The sequence below is a fragment of the Felis catus genome, chromosome B4 (genome assembly GCF_018350175.1).
Source record: "Felis catus isolate Fca126 chromosome B4, F.catus_Fca126_mat1.0, whole genome shotgun sequence".
NCBI lineage: Eukaryota > Metazoa > Chordata > Mammalia > Carnivora > Felidae > Felis > Felis catus.
Genome location: NC_058374.1, coordinates 6931663 through 6953902, shown reverse-complemented (window position 1 = coordinate 6953902; position 22240 = coordinate 6931663). Strand labels below are relative to the sequence as shown.

At 47.2% G+C, this 22240-nt stretch overlaps 1 protein-coding gene across 14 annotated transcripts in view; it reads left to right on the top strand.

Moving 5' to 3' along the window:
- Window positions 1-22240, top strand: part of SFMBT2 (Scm like with four mbt domains 2) — a 227691-nt gene that overhangs the window by 128090 nt on the left and 77361 nt on the right. For 12 of the 14 annotated variants that reach the window (XM_023256314.2, XM_023256316.2, XM_023256317.2 and 9 more), the window contains 2 exons: window positions 12653-12754; window positions 16065-16212. In XM_023256314.2, the coding sequence (XP_023112082.1) occupies window positions 12653-12754; window positions 16065-16212 (250 nt within the window). The remainder of the gene's footprint in view (window positions 1-12652; window positions 12755-16064; window positions 16213-22240) is intronic. The other 2 variants (XM_045060845.1, XM_045060846.1) reach the window with 1 other exon arrangement.

The window sequence follows — 22240 nt, the reverse complement described above, 5'->3', positions numbered from 1 at the left end:
GGGTGAGATGAACATCTGCCTCCAGTGTTGTCTCCAGCCCCACTTAGAACCAGTAGGATAAACAAATCAGATTCACTTTTCCAGAGTAGGCCATGTTGTGTTTCACATTTAAAAACAGGAACGAATGGGGTGCCTGGGTGGCTCGGTCGGGTAAGCGTCCGACTTCGGCTCAAGACCATGATCTCGAGGTGCACGGGTCCAAGCCCTGCGTTGGGCTCTGTGCTGACAGCTCAGAGCCTGGAGCCTGCTTCGGATGCTGTGTCTCCCTCTCTCTCTGCCTTTTCCCTGCTCACACTCTCTCTCTCAGAAATAAAATAAACATTAAAAAAAAAAATTTTTTTAAAAAAAGAACGAATAAGGTTGGAAGAGTAGAAGCCCGACTTAAAACTTCTTAACATCTATCAGCACGTCCCGCGTGTAGTTGCTGGTGCGATTTCTGGGTCCCAGCAGGACTGATTCTTGCCCCTAGCATCTCCGTGTTCCTAAAGGAAAATTCATTCATACTCAACTCCAGTCTGCAAAGGAGTTCAGAAAATTTAGTCATTCCGGTTGTGATTTCGTACAGATGGGTCCGTTCCCTGGGCCTCCGTTGTTTCTGAGCCGGCCGCGGGGCCATCGGTGGGGGGCGGGGGGCTGCTGAACGAGGAAGGCCCAAGCGTTACAAACCCTTGGTCTTGGGTGGGGACGCGCACACCTCTGGAGCATCTCTGGAATACACGGTACTCCTTTCAGACCCGGCAGGGTGGGGTACGGACAGCACAGGGTCAAAAGCGCAAGTGAGACTGTGGATACTTGACAGGAACTGCGCTGTCATTCTCCCGTGACAGCTGGCTGCCGTGTTGATGGTGGCTTCTGGTTACGGAGCCCCGCAGGGTGGGAGGGACGATACCGGCCACTCTCCACGTGCCCACTCAGTGTCTTCGCAGCTCGCTGGTGGCACCTTTGGTCCGTGCACTCGGGGAGACTCCAGGCTCAGACACGTTGATCTCTCGTCCTACCCTGGGCCGGGAGCCCGTGGTGCCTCCAGGACGCAAACACAGACCTGTCTGAATCCTGGGGCCAAGATATTTTTTCCTTTTGCTTTCGGACAGTCTTTAAGAAGTAAACAAGGGTGTTTACAGGCTGAGCCCAGTGAGTATTATTGCAGCAGAGAACGAGAAAATCAATCCCGAGGGCATTGAGGATTGCCTGCCAAGTATCCCAGGTGAACTGGAATGCGTCGAGTGACTCGTCACCTTGGACGGAGGCTCTTGGGGCAGGATGATTCTTTATTGTCACGATTAGCAAGTGCCCCCACGTCTTTCAGATGCTGGTACTCCAGAGTGCGGCGGTGCTCCCCGTGTGGAAGAACCACCGCTGGTGTGGACCAGGAGGAGTGGCCCCATTTTTCTTGACAGTGATTGGCTTGGGAGGAGGCACATGGCCAGTTTGGGTCAACAATCCACGGGGAAGCCAGCCGCGTGGTTTCTAGAAGAGACGTGGGGAGGAGGTGGCTCTCTCTTCTTCCCCTGCACTTTATCCCCTCTGGCCGAGAGTCCTGGGACTCACACAGAGTGTTGAGAGGGACGGAAGGAACCTGGGCCCCGTAGGACGGTGTTGCTGCTCCCTTAACCCAGGCCGAGTGGCCGATCCCCGGGAGCTCCCTAACTAGGGACAGGATGGGTTTCCTTACGGTTCATTTCATCTTAAGTAGGGCTTCCTGGTCTTGGCGTGTCAAGGCGGCCGAGTGGGTAAAGCTTTCCTCAGGGAACAGCACCCGCTGGGTAACTCGGTCCGCTTGTCTGTGGGTGTGAGGCGATAGCATGCTCCTTAAAAGTAACAAACCCGGTGTTGCCGTGGAGGAAGGGAGGCGGGTTAAGAGTGGTGGCCTTGGGAGGGTAAGTAATGATGCTGGATTTGCCGTGTAGATGCCACGTTGGGATTTCCAGCATCGAGTGAATCCGAACCAAGAGGGATGGTCTGTATGGCTCATCAGACCGAGAGACTGAAAAGCTCCCGGGATGGCTTAATGTTGGAGACAGAGGCAGAGAGAACCAAGGGGCTCTGGGGGGGCTCGTGGAAGGTGAAGAGGGAGGAGCCCACACATGCAGGTGTCCCCTCCCCCATACCCGGCTTCTCTCGCAACCGTGTCTGAACTGGTGGTTCTCGACCAGGGAGAATTCGCCCGCCAGGGGGCACTTGGCAGGGTCCGGAGGCATCTTGATGGTCACATCTGGGAGGGCGCTGCCGGTGTCCAGAGGGTAGAGGTCGGAGATGAAGGTGAACAGCCTGTGGTGCACAGGACGGCACCCCCAATAAAGAACTGTCTGGTCCCCGAATGGCAACAGTGCTGAGGTGGAGAAGCCCTAGCCTAGAGAACGGATACTTTTGGGAAACAGGTTGACCAGCAGAAGTCGAGAACAGTCGGGATTTGAGGAGGGTACTTGAGACTTTAACTGTTACGAGGCCCGCGCCAGGCTGCCTGGCAAACGAGCACGTAAAAATTTGGGGGTCGGGGCGCCTGGGTGGCTCCGTCGGTTAAGCGTCCGACTTCAACTCAGGTCATGATCTTGCGATCTGTGAGTTTGAGCCCCGCGTTGGGCTCTGGGCTGACGGCTCAGAGCCTGGAGCCTGCTTCGGATTCTGTGTCTCCCTCTCTCTCTGCCCCTCCCCCACTCACTCTCTGTCTCTCTCTGTCTCAAAAAATAAACAAACGTTAAAAAAAATTAAAAAAAAATTTGGGCGTCCTCCCCCCTCCCCGTGTTCCAGGAGCTGCTCTCCGGGTCTAGAAGAGTCGGGACACAAAGTCAGCCCTCCTTGAGGGAAAGTTCTGCTCCTGACTGGCTGTCCTTCCTCTCTCTGAAGGGTGGTGCCTACCCAAGTGGGGACCATCGAGGGCCACGGTCGTATTTCCATGACAACGGTTTGGTTGCATGTGGGGGCTTCCCACAGTGTTTTTGTCAGACGCATTCCGTCAGTGGGGTGCCAAGCTTGGACCCCCGCCCAGAGTGGCCATCACACTCTTCCTCCGTCCAGGGCACTAAGGTTGTCCCCGGCGTTGCTGTGGAAACGGGAAGAGACGCCCCTGCTTACCAGGAGAGGATGAACTCTGTGTGAGAAGAGACGCTGTTGTCACTGGTGACCTTCACCCAGAATCAGCCACGGTTTGCTGTTAAGTGAGGTTGAATTTCTTGCAGATGCTCTTCTGGTGCTAAATGTTAATCAGTGAAAGGCATTCTTTTTTTTTTTTTTTTTTTTAACATTTATTTATTTTTTTGAGAGACGGAGAGAGACAGCATGAGCAAGGGAGGGGCAGAGAGAGAGAGACACACACAGAATCCGAAGCAGGCTCCAGGCTCTGAGCTGTCAGCACAGAGCCCGACGCGGGGCTCGAACTCACAAACCACGAGATCATGACCCGAGCCGAAGTCGGCCGCTTAGCAGACTGAGCCACCCAGGCGCCCCAGTGAAAGGCATTCTTAATGCTCTGGTTTTTTTGTTTGCTTGCTTGTTTGTTTGTTTTAAACAACCTAGTGTGCCAGTTTTTGGACTTCGTGAGAAGCTAGGTCTGCCCTAGTTACGTGGTGTACATCCTGTGGTTCAGGTTGAAGTATATAATACTGCATTTCGTCGCTACTATTTTTCAGCTTGATTTACTGCATGGATAGTAGATAAAGCTGCTGCTTACAGCTGTAAGTAAAGAATGGAAATGCTTATTAGTGTTCCGCACCCAGATTTTTTATTACATTTTTGTTATAAATATTTCATTGGCCAAATTTAATTCAGCGCAGTGGAATTAAAATGTAATAATGCTATTGATTTAATAAATGTTGGCATTCTCCTGTCCATTTTTAGATGAAACTAATATAATGAGAGTAATTTCCTAATGAACACGCGAGCACCGGATCACCGGTAAAACGAAAAGGGGGAACAGTATGATAAATTGGACTGGATCTTTTTTTTTTCTTCCGGCATGGCATATCATGCTGATACGAGGAAAGGAATTAAACCGTAGTTCATTATATATCAATTTGAATGTAATACTAATTAAAACCTTCCTTTGACTTCACTGAAGCCTATTTTTAGAAATTATGTAAATTAACCCAGGCCTTTGAAAACGGGCATATGCAATGTTGGAGTTCCCCGAGGACCCCAAATGCTGGCATGTTGGCACTGGGAAAATGACGTCGTGCGGTATTTTTTGTGTAGGTACGATATACACTAAGAGATGTGGATGCTCAAAAAAATGTGGCAGGGCCATACCACAGGGCTGCTTTTTGTCCATTTTATGTCCTATCCAACGTAAGCGAAAAAGGAAGCACCCTAGAATTAACGATTGAGGCCCACGTTGCCGCCACTGGAAAATTTCCCGTGGCGTTTGACCGCGGGACTTGGGTTAGGAGTTTGGTTTCCGCACGGGGAGCAGTTCACCGCTTTTCTTGCGTGGAGATCCTCACCAAGTGCATTTTAATTGCATTGTGTTAATTAGTTTGAACTCGCTCTCCCCGCTGCCACATTCTTCATATTGTTGTCTCGCGGGTGGTGTATTTCTCTAACGAAGCAGGGGTGGGGGGGGAAGCATCGGCTGTTTTAGGGAGTCTGTGGTCCCCACATAACCTGCAGCTCTTCAGGCCCCTAACATAACTGCAGAGAGAGGAGTCAGGTTCAAACAGGAATGTGGCCCACGAGTGGGACCTGAAAGGGTGGCAGTTTCTCTTTCCTCTGTCTCCTGCTTCCCGTATGCTCCGTCTCCTTGCGTAGATCAATACTTAGAATCGTTTGTCTGTTTTATGAAGAGCGCCAGGGTTTGCCCTGAAGCTTTATCACTGTGCCAGAGAAGTTTGGGCTGGTGCTTACTCACGGATGGCCAATACTAAGACCGCTCCGTGCGGTGGTGTTTCTTAACTAGCTGTGTTTGATTCTTCGGGAGCAGGTCGTGCCTTTCTCCAGGCGTAGCGATCGTTCCCAGGCAGGGACTGTGTCAGAGGCTGGCGTCGGAAGAGGTGGCTGGCCGGCGTGGACCTGCCGCCCCTCGGGGAAGGCTCTGAGCTGGCTCGAGGTCGGGATGCTCTGACCTCAGTGTGTCGGGTGAAAAACATGAGACATAAGCCCGAACCGTAAAGCCAAACAACCAAATGCACTGGTGGTTTGTCCACTCTTTTTACCAGCATTATACCTTTTTAAAAAAAAAAAAAATTTTTTTAACGTTTATTTATTTTTGGGACAGAGAGAGACAAAGCATGAACAGGGGAGGGCCAGAGAGAGAGGGAGACACAGAATCGGAAACAGGCTCCAGGCTCCGAGCCGTCAGCCCAGAGCCCGATGCGGGGCTCGAACTCATGGATCGCGAGATCGTGACCTGAGCCGAAGTCGGACGCTTAACCGACCGAGCCACCCAGGCGCCCCCCACCCCCAGCGTTACACTTGGTCAGGAACCACCTCATCCATCTGCTGTCTCTTCATTCTGTATAGATTCACGCGTAACACGTAGTATTTAAAATACTACTGACGGATTGAGATTCATCAGCCAGGAACGTTTGCCGGGTTAACCAAGTTTATCAGACCAACCTGTCTGGGTTAGCGTTGATAATGTTGTGATAAAATAGGCATCGATGAAGGATGGCTTCCTTGGAAAGCACCACAGGCATTTTGCAGCACACGCTTCTTCAATCCTCATTGCTTAAAGCACACACGAAAGCAGTTAGTAAAAATCATTTGCTAATTTTGGATGAAGGCTGAGTGTATATAAATACTTCGAGGGTAATTTTTAGTGTCCGAAGCCTCGGACACACGTTTTTCATAAGCCGCTGAAAGAGTGTGATGAATTAACAGTGAAAATTGGAGGTTAAGGAAATGATCAGTATTAAGAGCTGTTACTTTTTAACCTGGCAAGATGTCTGGGGCTCCTGGATGGCTCAGCGGGTTAAGCGGTTTAAGCATCAGAGTGTTGATTTCAGCTTAGGTCATGATCTCACAGTTTGCGGGATCGAGCCCCACATCGGACTCTGCGCTAACAGAGCAAAGCCTGTTTGGGATTTTCTTTCTCCCTCTCTCTGTCCCTTTCTCAAAATACATACATAAACTTTAAAACCAAAAAAAAGGGGTGCCTGGGTGGTTAAGCGTCCGACTTCAGCTCAGGTCATGATCTCAAGGTTCTTCGAGCCCCACATCGGGCTCTGTGCTGACAGCTCAGAGCCTGGAGACCGCTTGGGATTCTGTGTTTCCCTCTCTCTCTGCCCCTCCCCTGCTTGTGCTCCGCCTCTCTCAAAAATAAAGATTAAAAAAAAATCAAGAACAGAAATAAAACCTGGCAATATCTGTCTTTGAGGTAAAATTTTAGGAGCCTCTAGGCTCTAACGGATTTTTTTTGTTTACTTAATTAACAATAAAGAAAATAAAAGATCCCGTTTGGCCTTTGCTTCCCAATCCGTTGTATCACCTGAAGCTAATCGTGGATGTAGTCGGACCATTTGAATTTGAATCTGGCTTCTCTTGTTAGCTCCGTGCCCTTGCTGACGTAACTAACCTCTCTGTGTCTTAATTTCCTCCCTGTAAGATGGCTACTACCCCATCATCTCTTGTGAGGGGGGGAATGATAATACGAGGAGGTGCTTAGGGGCATTTACAATATATTGCCTTGTTCCTGTTTCCCTGATGGATATTATGTGCCAAACCGTGATTTTCGGTGTAGAGTCCTTGCATCTTTAGTAGGAAAGCATGAAGCTCTTGGGTTCCAGAGACAAGGAAACTGATGGGGAACAGAAGTTGATGTATATATAATCTCTGTTACATTGTCGTGCGGCTGAAAATAAGGTTCCCTGAAGAGCGATTGTTAAGGTAGGCTGGTAAGACAGTCCTCCAATGAAATGAATGGCATTTTATCTCTGATCAATAGAAAACTACTTTAGGGCGAGAATAAAATGTGTAGCGATGAGTGTAAATGGGAGTGACATTACCAGCATTTCTTCGAATGAAAGTTTTTCTGTAAGCAATTTCAGTGGACTCCAGTACATTTAAATAAACAGTATTTCCTGACTGTGACAGGCATATTTGTGAATGTACTGAGCATTTAGTAATCCCTCCTGATTTCAGGAATAACATCATTCTTGATCCAATAATTGTGAGGTGTGAATGATTCTCTAGAGCTTTGCAGAGGCCAGAATGCATCTCTCAAAGCACAGTGAATTTTCCATTATCTCTCGGTAGATAATCGGTTTTGTGAATCATCTTCAGGGGCCAGGAGCTCTCCCTCTTTTTAACACCGAGAATGATTAGCTTGTGTTTGCGAAAATGAATGCATGTACTCTGACTGCATTAGCAGCCTCAAGTAAATGGTCTGGGGGCGATTAAATTTGGTTTTCAGTGAGAGTATCAGTACCTTTCCTCATATACCAATATGAATGTACCTATATACGCACACACACACACAGAGCTCGGAAGGTCTGTGTGTTGTCTTATTTTGGAAATTTACTGCCGTTGAATTCTTTAATTATCTTAAAAATAACTCAGTATTTTTTAGGAGTATCAATGACTCTTTTGCCTTTTTGGATCAAACTGACATGCCTAAATCTGGGATTTTAAGGTCCAGCCTCCTGAGCTAAATTTACCAAGCCACTTTCCCATAATTTTTTCTTTACTCTCCCGAGTCATATTCATATTCCAAATTAAGATTCACCCCTGGAAACCCTCAGATTGCCATCATCATAGCAGTGGTGATTTTTATATGCTGCAGGAAAAAATGCTTATTCTGGAAATTTCTTCTAAGCCTGGGTATTCCATAGCTGTTCTTTGTCTTTTTCCTTCTCCCTCTGATAATGTGTGTGTGTGTGTGTGTGTGTGTGTGTGTGTGTGTGTGTCTGTGTTCTCTGCATCTCTGCATGTGTGGTACTTTGGCAATGTCTAATGCACGCTTATTGAGCAAATGCTACACTCTGAAATTGGAATGAATATCAAAAAGTCATCTAGTTTTGGACATTCCTCAGCTTAATTCAATAAATGCTTGTTGGGGTCCTAGTTGGGTGAACTGTGGAACATAAATGAGAGAGTTATGCATTGACGGGGAAGTATTGCACGTAACACATGGCCTCGTGTCATGTTTGTTTCAAGGTCTCCAGGGGCCCGTGGGAGGTTTCAGTCTTTGAGAAGACACTGTTCTGCCTCTTGTAGTATAAATTTTATGACATCATGGTTCATGAAGAACATAAACATTAGAGCGGTGTATATATGGTCCTAATCAAACTCATAACCCTTATGTGTCTTTGCTTCTGGATGTAAAAGACTTTGTTGTGTTGACTTACCTTCGAAATGGGTGGGATTTTAGACATTGGAAGATTTGTCTTTCCTTTAAAAAAATTTTTTTTAGGGGCGCCTGGGTGGCGCAGTCGGTTAAGCGTCCGACTTCAGCCAGGTCACGATCTTGCGGTCCGTGAGTTCGAGCCCCGCGTCAGGCTCTGGGCTGATGGCTCAGAGCCTGGAGCCTGTTTCTGATTCTGTGTCTCCCTCTCTCTCTGCCCCTCCCCCGTTCATGCTCTGTCTCTCTCTGTCCCAAAAAATAAATAAACGTTGAAAAAAAAATTAAAAAAATTTTTTTTAACATTTATTCAGTTTTGAGAGAGAGAGAGACAGACAGAGTGTGAGCAGGGGAGGGGCAGAGAGAGAGAGGAAGACACAGAATCCAAAGCAGGCTCTGGGCCCTGAGCTGTCAGCACAGAGCCTGATGTGGGCCTCGAATTCACAAACTGTGAGATCATGACCTGAGCCGAAGTCGGAGGCTTAACCAACTGAGCCACCCAGGCATCCCTCTTTTTTTGTTTTTGTTTTTTTAATACTGATTAACTACTGATTAAAAGTGACTTTAAGAAAGTGAAGGGTAGGGCTGTGGCTACAGAAATGTGTTGTATAATTTCTGGGCTTGTTTCTGAAATTTAGACTTCAAGTTTAAGAGGCTCTTCTGGATAGATGTGGATATTCGAGACCAGAATATAAACATCTGTGTTCGAATGCAGGTACCCATCACAATATCTGGGTTCCTTTTCCAGTATATTAAATGAGAGGGTTGAAGGATTTTCACATAGTTTGGGACAAAAACAGATGCATTTCACAAGTAAGAATTTTGTGCGCTTGCATGTAATTGAAAGCTAGTCAAAATAGTTTACGATGTAGGAAATCCAAGCCCTAGATGACCATGAAAGACTTCTTTGTAAACCTTTGCTCACTAAGCATCATTTTTAAATTGTTTAAAAATATTTTAATGGCAGGGTGCCTGTGTGGCTCAGTCAGTTGAGCATCCGACTTCAGCTCAGGTCATAGTCTCACTTAGAGTTTGTGAGTTCCAGCCCCACATTGGGTTTTGGATCCTCTGTCCCCCTCTTTTTTTTCCTGCCCCTCCCCTGCTCACTCTCTCTTTCCCAAAAACAGATAAACATTTAAAGAAATATTTTCATATCATTGAGAAAGAACGCCATTTTAATTATTTTAAAAAATACTAATGTCATTAACATTTTATTTTTGTCCCCCGTTTGGCCATGTGTGATTGTGATGTGAATGGTATTTTTTACGGATGACACCACTCAGTGGTTGAACAGCGCTTGGCCACTCCAGGAAAGAGGGAACAGAGTGTGTGATATCTGCACAAAATGATCCCCTCTTTACCTGGAGATACGGTTGGATGAGGTAGACGCAGAAATCATGAACAACGAACATTTATAACACCAGCCGCAGGTGCCAAAGGAGAAGGTTATCTGAGGAGCAAATTCTTGCCCTAAGCCTTGATGCTTTATTTCTAAGGAAAAGCGGCCATTGCCTGGTCCCACCCGACAACTGTGTGTAACATAAGGCACCTGTTAAGGGACATCTAGCAGTGTCGGGTGACAGGTCCCATAGACTTCTCAGCATCAGGAGTTGTGATGGAGAGACCTTCCGGTAGATATAGGGTGAGTGTAAACTTGGCTAAAGACTTCAAGTCCATGGTCAAGGTCAAACGGAGAGCCTGGGATGTAGAAGGGTTCTGGCAGTCCCGTGTCGACCCTGCCTGAGAAAGCTGCCTCTACTCAGAGCAAAGGTAGGGACAGAAGTATATGGGGCAAAGCGTGGGCACACAGCTGAAGTCAAGAAAGGCTGAAGATGGCAGGTAGACCAGAAGCCCAGAATGTCGTCAGGAACCTCGCAGCAGAAACAGAGGGGAAGCGAAAACAGGTGATAGAGGGAAATTGCAAAGAGAGCAGATCTGGTGGCGGAGGCTGCCACAAGTTATAAATGTTCTATTGTTGGTGAGTCACATCTCTAGTAATGAGAGGGAACGGTGCAACAGGGAGGGACATCTGATAGCAGAGAGAAGCAGAACGTCTGTGAAAATACTATATTCGTCTGGGCCATTTATTAAACAGTCGACCCTTGAACAGCATTGACCTGAACTCCATCTACATGCAGATTTTTTTTTCCGATAGATACAGGAGAGTGCCGTAAATGTATTTTCTCTTAAGATTTTCTTCCTAACATTTTCTTTTCTCTAGCTTACTCTGTTGTGAGAATACCGTACGTCATGCACACAACGTACAAAATATGTGCTCGTCGACTGTTTATGGAATCGGTAAGGGTTCTCCTGGTCAACATGAGGCTCTTAGTTAAGTTTTGGTGGGGAGTCAGAAGTTACGCGCCCATTCTCAACTGTTCAGGACGTTGTCTCCCCTGTACCCCCGCATTGTTCAAGGTACCAATGTGTCATTAGTTCCTGAGGAAAGTTCTGTATTGTCAAGCCGTGTAAGAATGACTGCTTCAACTTGTTGACTATATTCAGGTAAAGTTGTGTTATATTACGGTTTTGGAATAATTCGTTTTTTTCAAAAGGGGAAAGGGTTTTTGAACTTAAAAGGGGAAAAGTGTTTATCTGCACAGTTCACTAATGTGCGTGCGTTCCCACTGGTAGTGAGATGCTGGGGGTGGGGGTGATATGGATGTCCGACAGGAACGTTAACTTTTGATCTTGTTATTCAGGTGTCAGCGCGTCCTTTGTGGTTCAGGGTTACTGCTTTTCTGTCATCCCCCGTGCTTTCTGGCTTTGCCCTGGCACTGTGGTCGATCTGAATTATTATGTGTTAATATGCATTAACTCTCTATACGGTGTCTTTTGAGGTTTTTTTCCCCCCTGAGCCAGTTTCCCAGCCACCATTAAAAATAAACGCCATATTTTCAACATAAAAACATAAAAATCATCTCCTGCATGTGAGGGGTGTTTCCTTGTGTTTTTCCTTATATGCATCTAATCTCTGTACAGCGTGATCGTTGAGTTCTGGAGGAATTGATAAAGGCTGGGAACGGGCTAGTTCATGCATTGAGTTTTTGTCCTACGCCGTTGCACTTTGGACACATCCCTGCCTGTGGATCAACCCCTCACCCCTGCCGCCGCCAGATGTGACACTGCTTGCTTCCTCCAGACCTAGCATTTCTTGAGCCCTCACCGGGTACGGATACCTTTGCAGACTGCGGTGACGGCAGGAGACGGGGTCCTTGTGGTCTCTGGGTGTTCAAAGCCTGCACCTTCGTTGGTAGAGCAGTGGCTTGGCGGGGGTTTGTAAGCGGTTCTCTGGTCTCGTGCCCTCCACCGACGGCACTGACCAGCTTTTGCAGGGGGAGCAGCCCGAGCCCCGCGGGGCTCTGCCCGATCCTCAGGGCTGCCCGAGGAATGACACCTCTGAATTAATTAAAAAACCCCTGAAGGTCTTCAGATAGAAGCAAGTAGTAGATCCCTAGATAGGTTTGGTGCTTCTCACCCAGTTGATGAATTTAGAAATGGTAGGATTTATTTGTAGCTATTATTTCCCCCAGGGACGGGCTGCAGATACGTTTCTTTATCTGCTACCATTTGCACGGACCGTGAGTTAGGAGGTGACCTCCGTCTCGGCCAGATAAATCCTGGCATCTCGAGTCCAGCCAGCCTCCTCTGTTGCCGTGGAGGGAAAGCGGGCACTGAAATTTCTTTGCTCGAGAAGGCAGGGGAGCTCCGTCTCGCACACAGAAGAAGGTTGCCGTGAGTGGGTTTTAAAACTGCCAGACGCCTATTAAACAGGGGCTGTGGCTCATCCTGATGGAACCGGAGTCGGGTTCCGATCGCGGGCAGAGCTGTTTGGACCTCTACAGGCACACATTCCCCAGATGGGCGGCTGACCACCAGGAACTGATAAGCTGTGAGCTCTCAGGCACAGGACGCGGGGACAGGCCGTGTCACCCACAGGGTCTCCCTGAAGCCCTGGGGAGTTACCTCCAGAAGCACGAGGCCACGTTTGCTGAAGATGTGCCTGCTGTGTGTTTCAGATGACTGATGGCCCCCATTACTCGGCTGAGCTTCCGTTCTAGCACCTGGGAAGATCAAAGCAGTGCCGTGTGATTTTTTTCTTTTCCTTTTTCTTTTCTTTTCTTTTTTTTTTTTTTGGCTTAGTGTAAATTCAAGCATGGCCACAAAGGCTTGTTTCCTTCCCTCGGAAAAGCAATTTAGCCCACAGAAAATAATTAAATCCGCTGTATCTTGCAATAATGAGAAATTTGCAACGGGGGAGGGTTAATTGTTTCAATCCGATTTTAGTTACCCAATAAAATGTCTAAGGAGGGCGTCCAGACAGTGCCCGAGTTCATGCACAACACGGCCGCTTTTTCAGCCTTTCTGTCGCTTCCCCTGCAGGATCATGCAGATCTGAGAAGCCATTTCTTCACGGTCGGGATGAAGCTAGAAACAGTGAATTTGAGCGAGCCCTTCCATATCTGTCCCGCATCAGTGACCAAGGTGAGCCTCCCGCTTTGCTTTCCACCTCAGCCCCCGTGTTGCTGTTCACAGCCGACCGGATGAAATACGCGGTTGCAGGGGTGTGCCGCGGCACCCCTGCGCCCGGTGGAGGGCACCTCCTCGCCAGCCCTGCTGTCACTGGTCATAGAGAATGAGGCCGGTCACCTGCCTCCCGTTGCAGCAGAGATTCGGGGAGCGCAGAATGTAGACGCTGGTGTCCCCGAGTGGCCGGGAAGAAGGTCCAGACGCCCGCTGGGTCTGCCGCAGCGACCTCTGCCGTGACTCTGATCCACCTTGTGCTGTTGGCCGTGGCCACCTCAGTGTCCCTGTTGGTTCCTGTTATCTTTGACACAACATGCTCGTGAGTCACGCATCGTCAGCGTTGCAATGGCAGCCTGGTCCTCTCCTGCTGGCAGGTGTTAGAGTGATGTGTTTATAGTTCGAACGCCCGAGAAAAAGGCGGAAAGCTGATTCCCATCTCCAGTGTGTCCCCCCACCCCGTCCGCTTGCGTTTTGTCACTGGCTTTCATCCACGAAGGGAGGAGCCTGCTTCTCCAATTCGCGAATTTAAGACGAAATTGCCTTTTAATGTAAAGTCACTGTCATTACGGCCCGATGGGCTTTTCAGATTGTAATGTCCCTTCCCCGTCGAGGAAGTCACCTGTGGAAGTCACACCTGAGGCACGTGTTTCTACCTTGAGTGTCCTCTTACAGATGGCGGGAGAGTCCAAAGCCACATTCTTGCCCAGTGTGTGTTTTAGTTAATGGCCTTTTGTGAGGGAACTTAATGAACGGTTCAAAAGTCAATTCCATTTTCGTTTCTTAAACTAAGGAAGCCTGGATTTGTTAATACAGGCGTGGGCGTTTCAGAGTCATTCGGCGTGGTCTTTTTTTAATTCACGATTTGATAAGATGTACGTCACGATATGGAAGACGGTTGTGATCGCGGTGTTTCTTCTCTTCTACATAGGTTTTCTTTAGAACGTAAATTACTTTTACATCACTGCTGATTTATTTGGAGAACAACTGGCCCGTGAGAAAAAAAAAAATACGGAGTGATGCTTTCCACGGTGGTTTCTAGGGTTGCGATTGATGTTCTCGGTCATAACACCATCCGTTAAAAAGCCTTTTTATTTAAGTTGACCTTTGGGGGTTTTCCTCGTGCATTCTGGTAATTGCACATTTTCCCAAAACTGGTAAGTGTTACCTTGCTGCACGCTGGCCAGAATTTCCCTTTGTCCCAGCAGCAGCTGATGTGGCGATGCCAGCTGCCCATCTATCTGCATAAATGTTACCCTGTCGTCATTCTGAGAGGCAACGGTGTCCCCTTCCCCTGGTATTTATACAGTAAACGAAAGAGAGATGCCGGTGTGCTCAGTGTCTCCACAGAGGACTCACATTTTTATGCCTGCAAATAATCGTAATCTGTACCGTTAGAATGTGACATACTAATTACGGATAGTCTCAGCCCAGATACCGGTGTCTTGTGGGATAGATTTCCAGTGACAGTAGCTTGGTTTCACAATAAAGAAGTCTTATTGGGGGTGGGGGCGGGGAGGATATTTTCTCTGATTTTTTTTTTAAGCTACAGTTTCTTTTTCATTTTGCTTCTTCTTACCCTTTCTACGAAGGATAAAACGCTCAGTCTTTCTGTTCCGCACGAACCCTTTTTGGCCCCGTGGTGTAGAACACACGTGGATTGGACTGTATGCCTTGGCCTCTCGGGACTTAGATGGGCAGGTTCAAGGTCCCCCCGCATGTAGTGAGATTTCAAGATGTTCTAAGGTGGTAGGTATTTATAATTAGACATAATTCTCTTAACATCGGAGAAGGCTTTAGAATATTATGTTTGAGAACATAACTGCTCATGATAATGAAAACTTCATTTTCATTTTCCTCGAGGCTTTCCTTCATGGCACAACTATTAAAGACATAAATAAATAACATTAAAGCCAACAGATGAAGCAAGTAACTGTGTTTTAAATGCCCAACCTTTAGCAGGACGGTGAGATTACAGATTGTGTGTTTGGGGATCCACTGATGACAATGACTATCATCTGTGTCTGTGAATTGTATTGTTTAGATAAAGAATCTTGGTTCTATTTCTTTCAAGGCTGGCTCTGAGCTGCACAGCCTTGGGCCAGCAGGTTAACCGCTCTAGGTTTTAGTTCTGAGACCTACAGGTTTTGGACCAGATTGCTCAGCGTTTCTATGCCATGTGGGACATGAACCCTGATGGATTTGAAGAAACTGATTTAGGTTTTCTTCTGAAGTATGTGCACACGAGTATGCGTTTTAATAGGTTTTGGAGATTCCTCAGTGCCCATGCTCACAGGGTCTAGTGGTGCTAACGAATTCTGCCATCAGAATTCCAGGTTTTTAATATATACATCTGTGTGTGTGTGTGTGTGTGTGTGTGTGTGTGTGTGTGCACGTGCATGTGAGATTAGATCCCACTGGCATTTAATGTAGGCACTATTCTGGACAGTGGGAACGTGGACAAAAGTCCCTGCTTTTACAGAGCTTATATTTTAATGGGTGATGGTAGAGAAGAAGGAAGTAAATCAATAGAAAGTTACGTGTCAAATGCTAAGGAGAAAGACACAGCAGGGAAGGGACCAGAGGAGGCTGGAAGGCCAGGGTGTGGGAGGGAAGGTGTGGTTTTGAATTGGGCTACAGAGGGAAGAGCTCGCCGGGAGGGCGAAGTTTGATCCTTTGCTCCATAAAGTCTCCTTTCAGAGGCAGATCTCAGGCAGCAGAATTAGGGCTACTTGCCAGAAGTAACCCGAAGAAGAACGAGAGTGAGTGTGCGTTTCTGCTTTGATTTTAATTAAGCTGCCTCCAGAAAAATATTCTGTACATGAGGGAGCCAGGAATCCTAGCTTAGGAAGAGTGTTCCAAGCCAGACAGTGAGGTTCTTAAATGATCTGCTGTGAGGCCGTGGGTCCCTGCCGTGGACGTGGAGAAACCACTGACCTTCCAGGGCCCATCCTGGCTTTGGGTTTGTCTTCCTTCATGAGTGTTTTTCTTCCGGCACCGACTGTCCCTTTACTTCTCTAAAGTCACTGACGTCGTTTTGTGCTTTCGTATGTACACGACTCACCCGCTTATCTTTCCATTAAAGCGGCCACAGTGATCGACTCTTGAACCGGATCATTTTGGCGATATCCACTGAGGTGCCAGGCTGTGTCGGAATCCTTTCGATGAAACCTATTTGTTGCATTTGGAAGCTGTGCCAACGTTTCATACCGGCGTCGTGTGATAGTCCCGAGGAATTAACCCTTGGCTCTGTGGTTGTTTTCTCTTCCAGGTTTTTAACAACCATTTTTTCCAAGTGACTATTGACGACCTAAGACCAGAACCTAGTAAACTCTCAATGCTGTGCCATGCGGACTCTTTGGGGATTTTACCAGTACAATGGTGCCTTAAAAATGGAGTCAATCTCACACCTCCCAAAGGTCTGTATTCCGTGAAAACGTGCAGGGTTTGGGTGGCTGAGGAAGGTGGCGTCACCGAAGTGTGCCTCCGATGATCTCGAGAAGTTTATGTTGTAAACGATTTAGATTGTGGGAAAACAGTGCACCTCACAGGTGGCTTGACACTGGACCCTGTCACAGCTCCTTCCCGTGGTGAGGTGCGTGATTTCGGGCTTCTGGAGAAGTCCACTCTGTCCGCCGTGGCTCCCCATCCGCCGTGGTGTGCGGGGGTGCTGGGGTGTGGTGACAGAGGGCACAGCTAAGCCATCGAGGGCACAGCTAAGCGATCGAGGCTGAACGCTTGAAGGTGTTCGAGAAGTGGCGTTAGAAACACAGCATCATGCGGAAGAAACATTTCTCTCCGTTTTTATTTCCGTGAAGTTAATTTTTCCCCAAGCTCACTGTCTGGTAGCCAACAGTGTGATGCGGTAACACATTAAAGTAATTAAGTCGGGAGCCGGGTCGCACTAAAACCATGTCAAACTGGAACCCACGAACCACATTCTTGGTAAGTACCTCGCGTGTCGTGGGGTGACGTGTGGTTTGCTGCCCCTTGCAGATCTGACGCTCCTGCAGGGAAGAGAGCAGCCGGATGGAGGGAGAGGGGGTGGGAGGGAAAACAGAGGGGTTGATAGAATAATTGCAGGAAGAGATGAGACGAATAAACTTCCTGCAGGAATTTAACAGGTCACAAAAAATGCAGGGGTTCTGTGCTGCCCTTTCCAGATCCCCAGGGCCTGGATTATTTCTAGCATTCCTCACACTGGGAGGTTAATGAATACCCACAGGTTAAGTTCCAGATGCCTGGGGGTCGTCGTGTCCCAGAGGCAGCCTTTGCCCCTGCTGCACCTGCCTGGCCCGTCTGTGCCATGCTTCACTGGCGGCTCACCGTCCTCCGCCCCCCCCCCCCATGCTCCCCGTGCTCATCCCCACCGGGCGAAGGTACCCCCACGTCAGCTGCCGGTTCTTCTCCTTAAAGTCATGCAGCAGCAGAATGTGGTCTCGTTAGAGCATGGTAGGCTGGTGCAGACCGCTCCCCGAACCATTCCGAGTGCCTGGGTCAACGGCGTCCTCGAAATGAGCCTTGCCCTGGCACGAGGCGGAGTCACAGAGCCCGTGTGACCCGTCCGAGGCCACGCGGGTGGTGACTAACGGGGAGAGGCGCCCTCCCCGATTCTGTGCTCCTCGGTGGAGAGGACGCCAGTTCCCGAGGGTCCTCGCAGGGGACCCTGGCCAGATCGTGACTGTCAATCAGATGGGACGCCTGCTGGATTCCACGGGCGCTCTGCCGCGTCAAACCAGTGACACAAGGCTGGATATCTTTGTAATCCTCTAGCATGATAGGTTTCTTATCATTCTGAACGATCGAGTGGTAGCAGATCAGAGAAAGGTCGCAGTCCTTTCCGGCGTGACATTTAGCAACAGGTCACTTGTTGAATCTCACAGTCAGTCCCACGCACGATCTCTACTCCTTCCTGACTTCTGTGATCTGAGCATTTGTGCGGATGGGTCCAGGTCGTCGAAGAAAGACTTCCTCCTGGATATCTAAAATGCTGCTTGGTTGGAAATTATAAAATTCCTAGGTAGTAATAAGATCTGTTGAAGAATTTAAAGAAAAAAAGTTACTCGAGTATTTCCTCACGTGGTGAAAAAAGGGAAAATATCTGGGTATGCATTTTGGCTTCTGGATTATTCCATTAAGCAGGGTTTCCATGTTTAACACTATCTCTAGATTTTTTAAAATATATTTCTTATGAACATATTACACTGTTAGAAATGCATTTTAGAAAAGAGACTGTTGGCATCATTTGGGTATTTATTTGGAAAGTAGGTGTGCCTCTTTGGATAATTGCATTTCATGATGTTTGGAGAAATACAGTTGGAGAATTAGAATTCTGGGGAATAATTGTCCCAGGGCCTGTGATTATAACAAAGTCTTGGCTAATTTATTTGCTGAGCTCTCACCATTTTGGGAGAATATGTTGAGTATATGTTACGCACATAGTAAAACCTATTTTTGTAATTAAAATGCATTAAAATTGAGAGGGTGGTGGTAGGGTTTTTGGTAGATGTGATTTTATGGTTTGCTTGTGAGCTAATTTGTTACAGGTCTTAAATGTCAACAGCGAGGCTGGGGATCATGCCATAGAATTTTTTCAAACACCACTCTTTATTAACCTACAAACGTATGTGTTCTTCTTATAAAAGTTGCTTTTAACTCAAGTTCTGAACTTTGCACGTACAGTACGTCGGATTTATTACTCATGTGGGGAAGTGACTTTAGATGGTTTCTTGTGTATATGCTTTCACGAATGTGTTACGTCATTTAGATTTCCGTTAGAACGGTAAACACCACTTACAATTACATGCTGCCTGATCCCTAAACAAAAGATATTATCCCTGCTCATTCCCCAGTGGGAAGGAGCTGATGAAACAAAACATATCTGATGGTATGGGAGATTTGCAGAGAACAGAGACCCATACTTAACGTTGTTTTGAATCTGTTTCTTAAGTTAAAAAAAATTTGTCTCCATGGGGCGCCTGGGTGGCTCATTCGGTTGAGGATCCAACTTCGGCTCAGGTCATGGTCTCGTATTCACGGGTTCGAGCCCCACATCGGACTCTGTGCCGACAGCTCAGAGCCTGGAGCCTGCTTCGGATTCTGTGTCTCCCTCTCTCTCCGCCCCTCCCCTGTTTGTGCTCTGTCCCTCTCTGTCTCTCAGAAAATAAAATAAAACGTCAAAGAATTCAGAAAAAAAAATCTGTCTCCAGACTTTAGAGACAAGTAGGGTGTAAGCTAGAATGGATAAGAAGGTTTCAGGATGTCTGGGAGAGAAAGTGCTTTCCTGGTAAGCAAAGGACAGATCCTTGGAAGTTTTATTCCATTAGCTTAAAACTAGCAAACAGCCATTCACAATTATAGACGCTATAAAAAGTGATGAAACAAGTAAATAAACCTGTGAAGCAAAAGTGTGTATGTAGGTTATCAACCATGACTTACGATTTTTAGACTATTTCATTAACCTCCTTGGTGTGTAACATCAAGGATTAGTCATAGAAAAAGAGGAGTGAACATCCTACCCAGGGGGAGATCTTAGTAGAAAATATTAAGCTTTTGCATTTATTGTAAATCGGTTGTAAAATGGGTGTGCAGAGGCTAAAAGTGAATCACTTCCTTTAGCTCTCTGTCCCCGCTGTTTGGCCATCTTAATAGTAGGCACGTGAACCGTTAAGACGATTTAAGAAGTGAAGGTGTCATTTTATTATTATCAAGACTCAGAGTAGTGAACCCTAACTGGTGTCCTCTTTTCCTGAAGACAAACCTCAGACGCTGACCGATGAACGTACCCCATTCGGTACTCTGTTGTGTTTCGGACGTACCACAGGGTACAGAAAATAATAAATGCACATGATCTCCTGGACCCCCTGCCTTGAGGGAACAGATGCTGGCATTTGGCCACATTGGAGTCAGATTTTTAAAAAATGAAATAAAGCATCATAGAATGTAATAGAAGACCGAGTCACCGCTGACTGTGTTTCTCACCTAATTATTGCATCGGTGAATCCCGTCAGTGTTTTCAGGATCCGACCATGTGTCATCACGACCACCCTGGTCCAGGCCACTGTCAGACGTCTCCTGGGTTACTGCAGTGGCCTCCGGCGTTGCACGTGTTCTTCGATGAGATGCTCAGGCTGGTTGTGCTGAGGTGGAAATCGCACACGTCCCTCCTCTGTTCAGACTGTCCGAGGCCTTGGTACCTCAAGTATCAAGTCAGTGGAAATTCCGGCTCATGGTCCCAGCCTACAGCGCCCACTAGTTCCCTGTCTGGCCTCATCTCCTAAGATGCCCCCCACTCCAGTCTGTCCAGTCCCGCCTTCCTCCTTGCCATTCCCAAGACCTGGCCCTCATCCCCACCCCCGCTTAGGTTGTCTGTCCTTCCATCTGACTGAGGTGCCGCCTGGCTGGGGCAGTCTTTCTTCTCTGGCCTGTTTAGTGTCGATTACAAATCTCTACCCTCAATGTTTTTATCTCCTTCCCTGCATGGCTTTGCTGCAGAGAACTTATTATCATGGGAGATACAATTGCTGTATATTTTCCTTCTTTGCCCTGGTTTTTATGTGTCTCTCCAGCGATGTGAAAGTTCACCGACAGCAGGGATTTTTGTCGCGTTCTCTGCTTATCCTCAGTGGCTAAAGCAGTGCGGCTCTCGGTCCGTATTTGTTAAGCGTTGAATGTTGAAGTTCTGCCTGTATTCCTCCCCTTCCCTCCCCTGCCTCTCTGTCGGGTCTCCAACAACCCCACCCGTCTCCCCCCACCCCCCCCATAACCACTTTCCTCATCCAAAGCACACTCCAGGCTCTGAGCACAGAACCGGACGCGGGGCTCGAACCTATGAACCGTGAGGTCATGCCCTGAGCGGAAGTTGGACGCTCAACCGCCTGAGCCCCCTCAGGCGCCCCTGCAGCAGATCTTTTTGATAGGCATGTAAAGAGTATCCCGCTATGCCCACCCTTATGTAACTTTCCTCCCGTAACATTTTGCAGATTTTCCTCCGTGTTGATGCGTATAGATTCCTTACTCATTTTGCCTGTTTTGTGAATATACGTTAATTCTTGAAATCCATTTCCCGTTTAAAGACATTCGAGGCATTAACTCTTTTCTGCGTTGGGAATGGTACTCAGAGCATCTTTGTACATGTGCCCAAAGTGAGAGATCTCTCCGGGGATATACCCAGAGAGTGGAGTTGCTGGAGATCCTATTTGGTGTCCTCCTCACCATTCTGTGATACGCTGGGGCGTGAACAAGTGCCATCCTGACGCCTGGGAAATGGGTCTCCGGTTTCATTTTGGTGTCCCTAATCTGCTAGTGCCGTGGAGCAGTTCATCATACGCTTGTTCACAATTTGTGTTGCCTTTGCTTTGCTTATTATATTGCTCTCCTTTTTCTTTTGATCGTAGAAGTATTTATATGTTTGAGGATGAATTTCTTCTCTCGCCATGCGTGTCACAATATGTAATAGTCTAGCCTGTGGCTCGTTGCTTTACTTTCTAATGGTATTTTATGTTATATTGGAATACGAAATGATAATGTGGTCAAACCAGCCTTTTCCATTATGATTTGTCTGTGGCTTTAGGTAAACTTTGTTTTATTGATGTTCTATGTTTCCTTTGACAATCCTGCGGTTTCATTTTCTGTAGTTAGCTTTTTAGTGTACTCGGAGTTAAGTTTTGCACGGCACGAGGGATGAAAAGAGGTTGCTTTTACTTTCTCACTTAGGTTGAATTGGATTTTCAGATTCAGCCATTGCCTCAGCATCATTCATTGAATAGCGTGCGGTTTCCTCGCTGATGGGTGATGCCCCCACTAACACGCATCCGGTCCCTTCGAGGGCTGAGAACCTTATCTGTTCTTAGTTCTTCTGCTTCATTGCTGTTTGTCCGTCTCTGCATAAATACCTCACTTTTAAAAACCGATTTTACTCTGTGTCTCGATATCCATCCGGTGACTCCCTCGACCTTTTCTTCCTTTTCAAAATTGTCTTAGTTGTTTTTTGCAGGTTATCGTATGTGAATTTCAGAACCAGTTTGTAAGACACTGTGAAAAAAACCCATTGGATTTTGACTGATCGTGCATTGGACTTAATTAATTAATTTAGAAAAATGGACGTTTTATTGTGTTATCTTTTTACGACTTTCTTTGCTAGTAATTTTCCTAGATACTTCCTGTTCGCTTGCTGTTGTGGATGGGTGTTTTTTTTTTTTTTTATTCATTTGATTTTTTTTATCAGCTGTGGCCAGTCTAATGGAATATACCCCTGGTTTTTGTTTGTTTTTTATCCAGTCGCTCTCCCAGGCAGTGTGGCTCCAGAACAGTTAGTGTAAGATAATGGGTAAGCCGATTGTTGAAGGTCTGGTAACACTAGCTTGTAAAACCATCCGGAGCTGGTGCTGTTTTAGTTTGTGTTCTGTTGCGTATGAACTTATTTCCGTGAAAGGTTGTTAAGTTTAG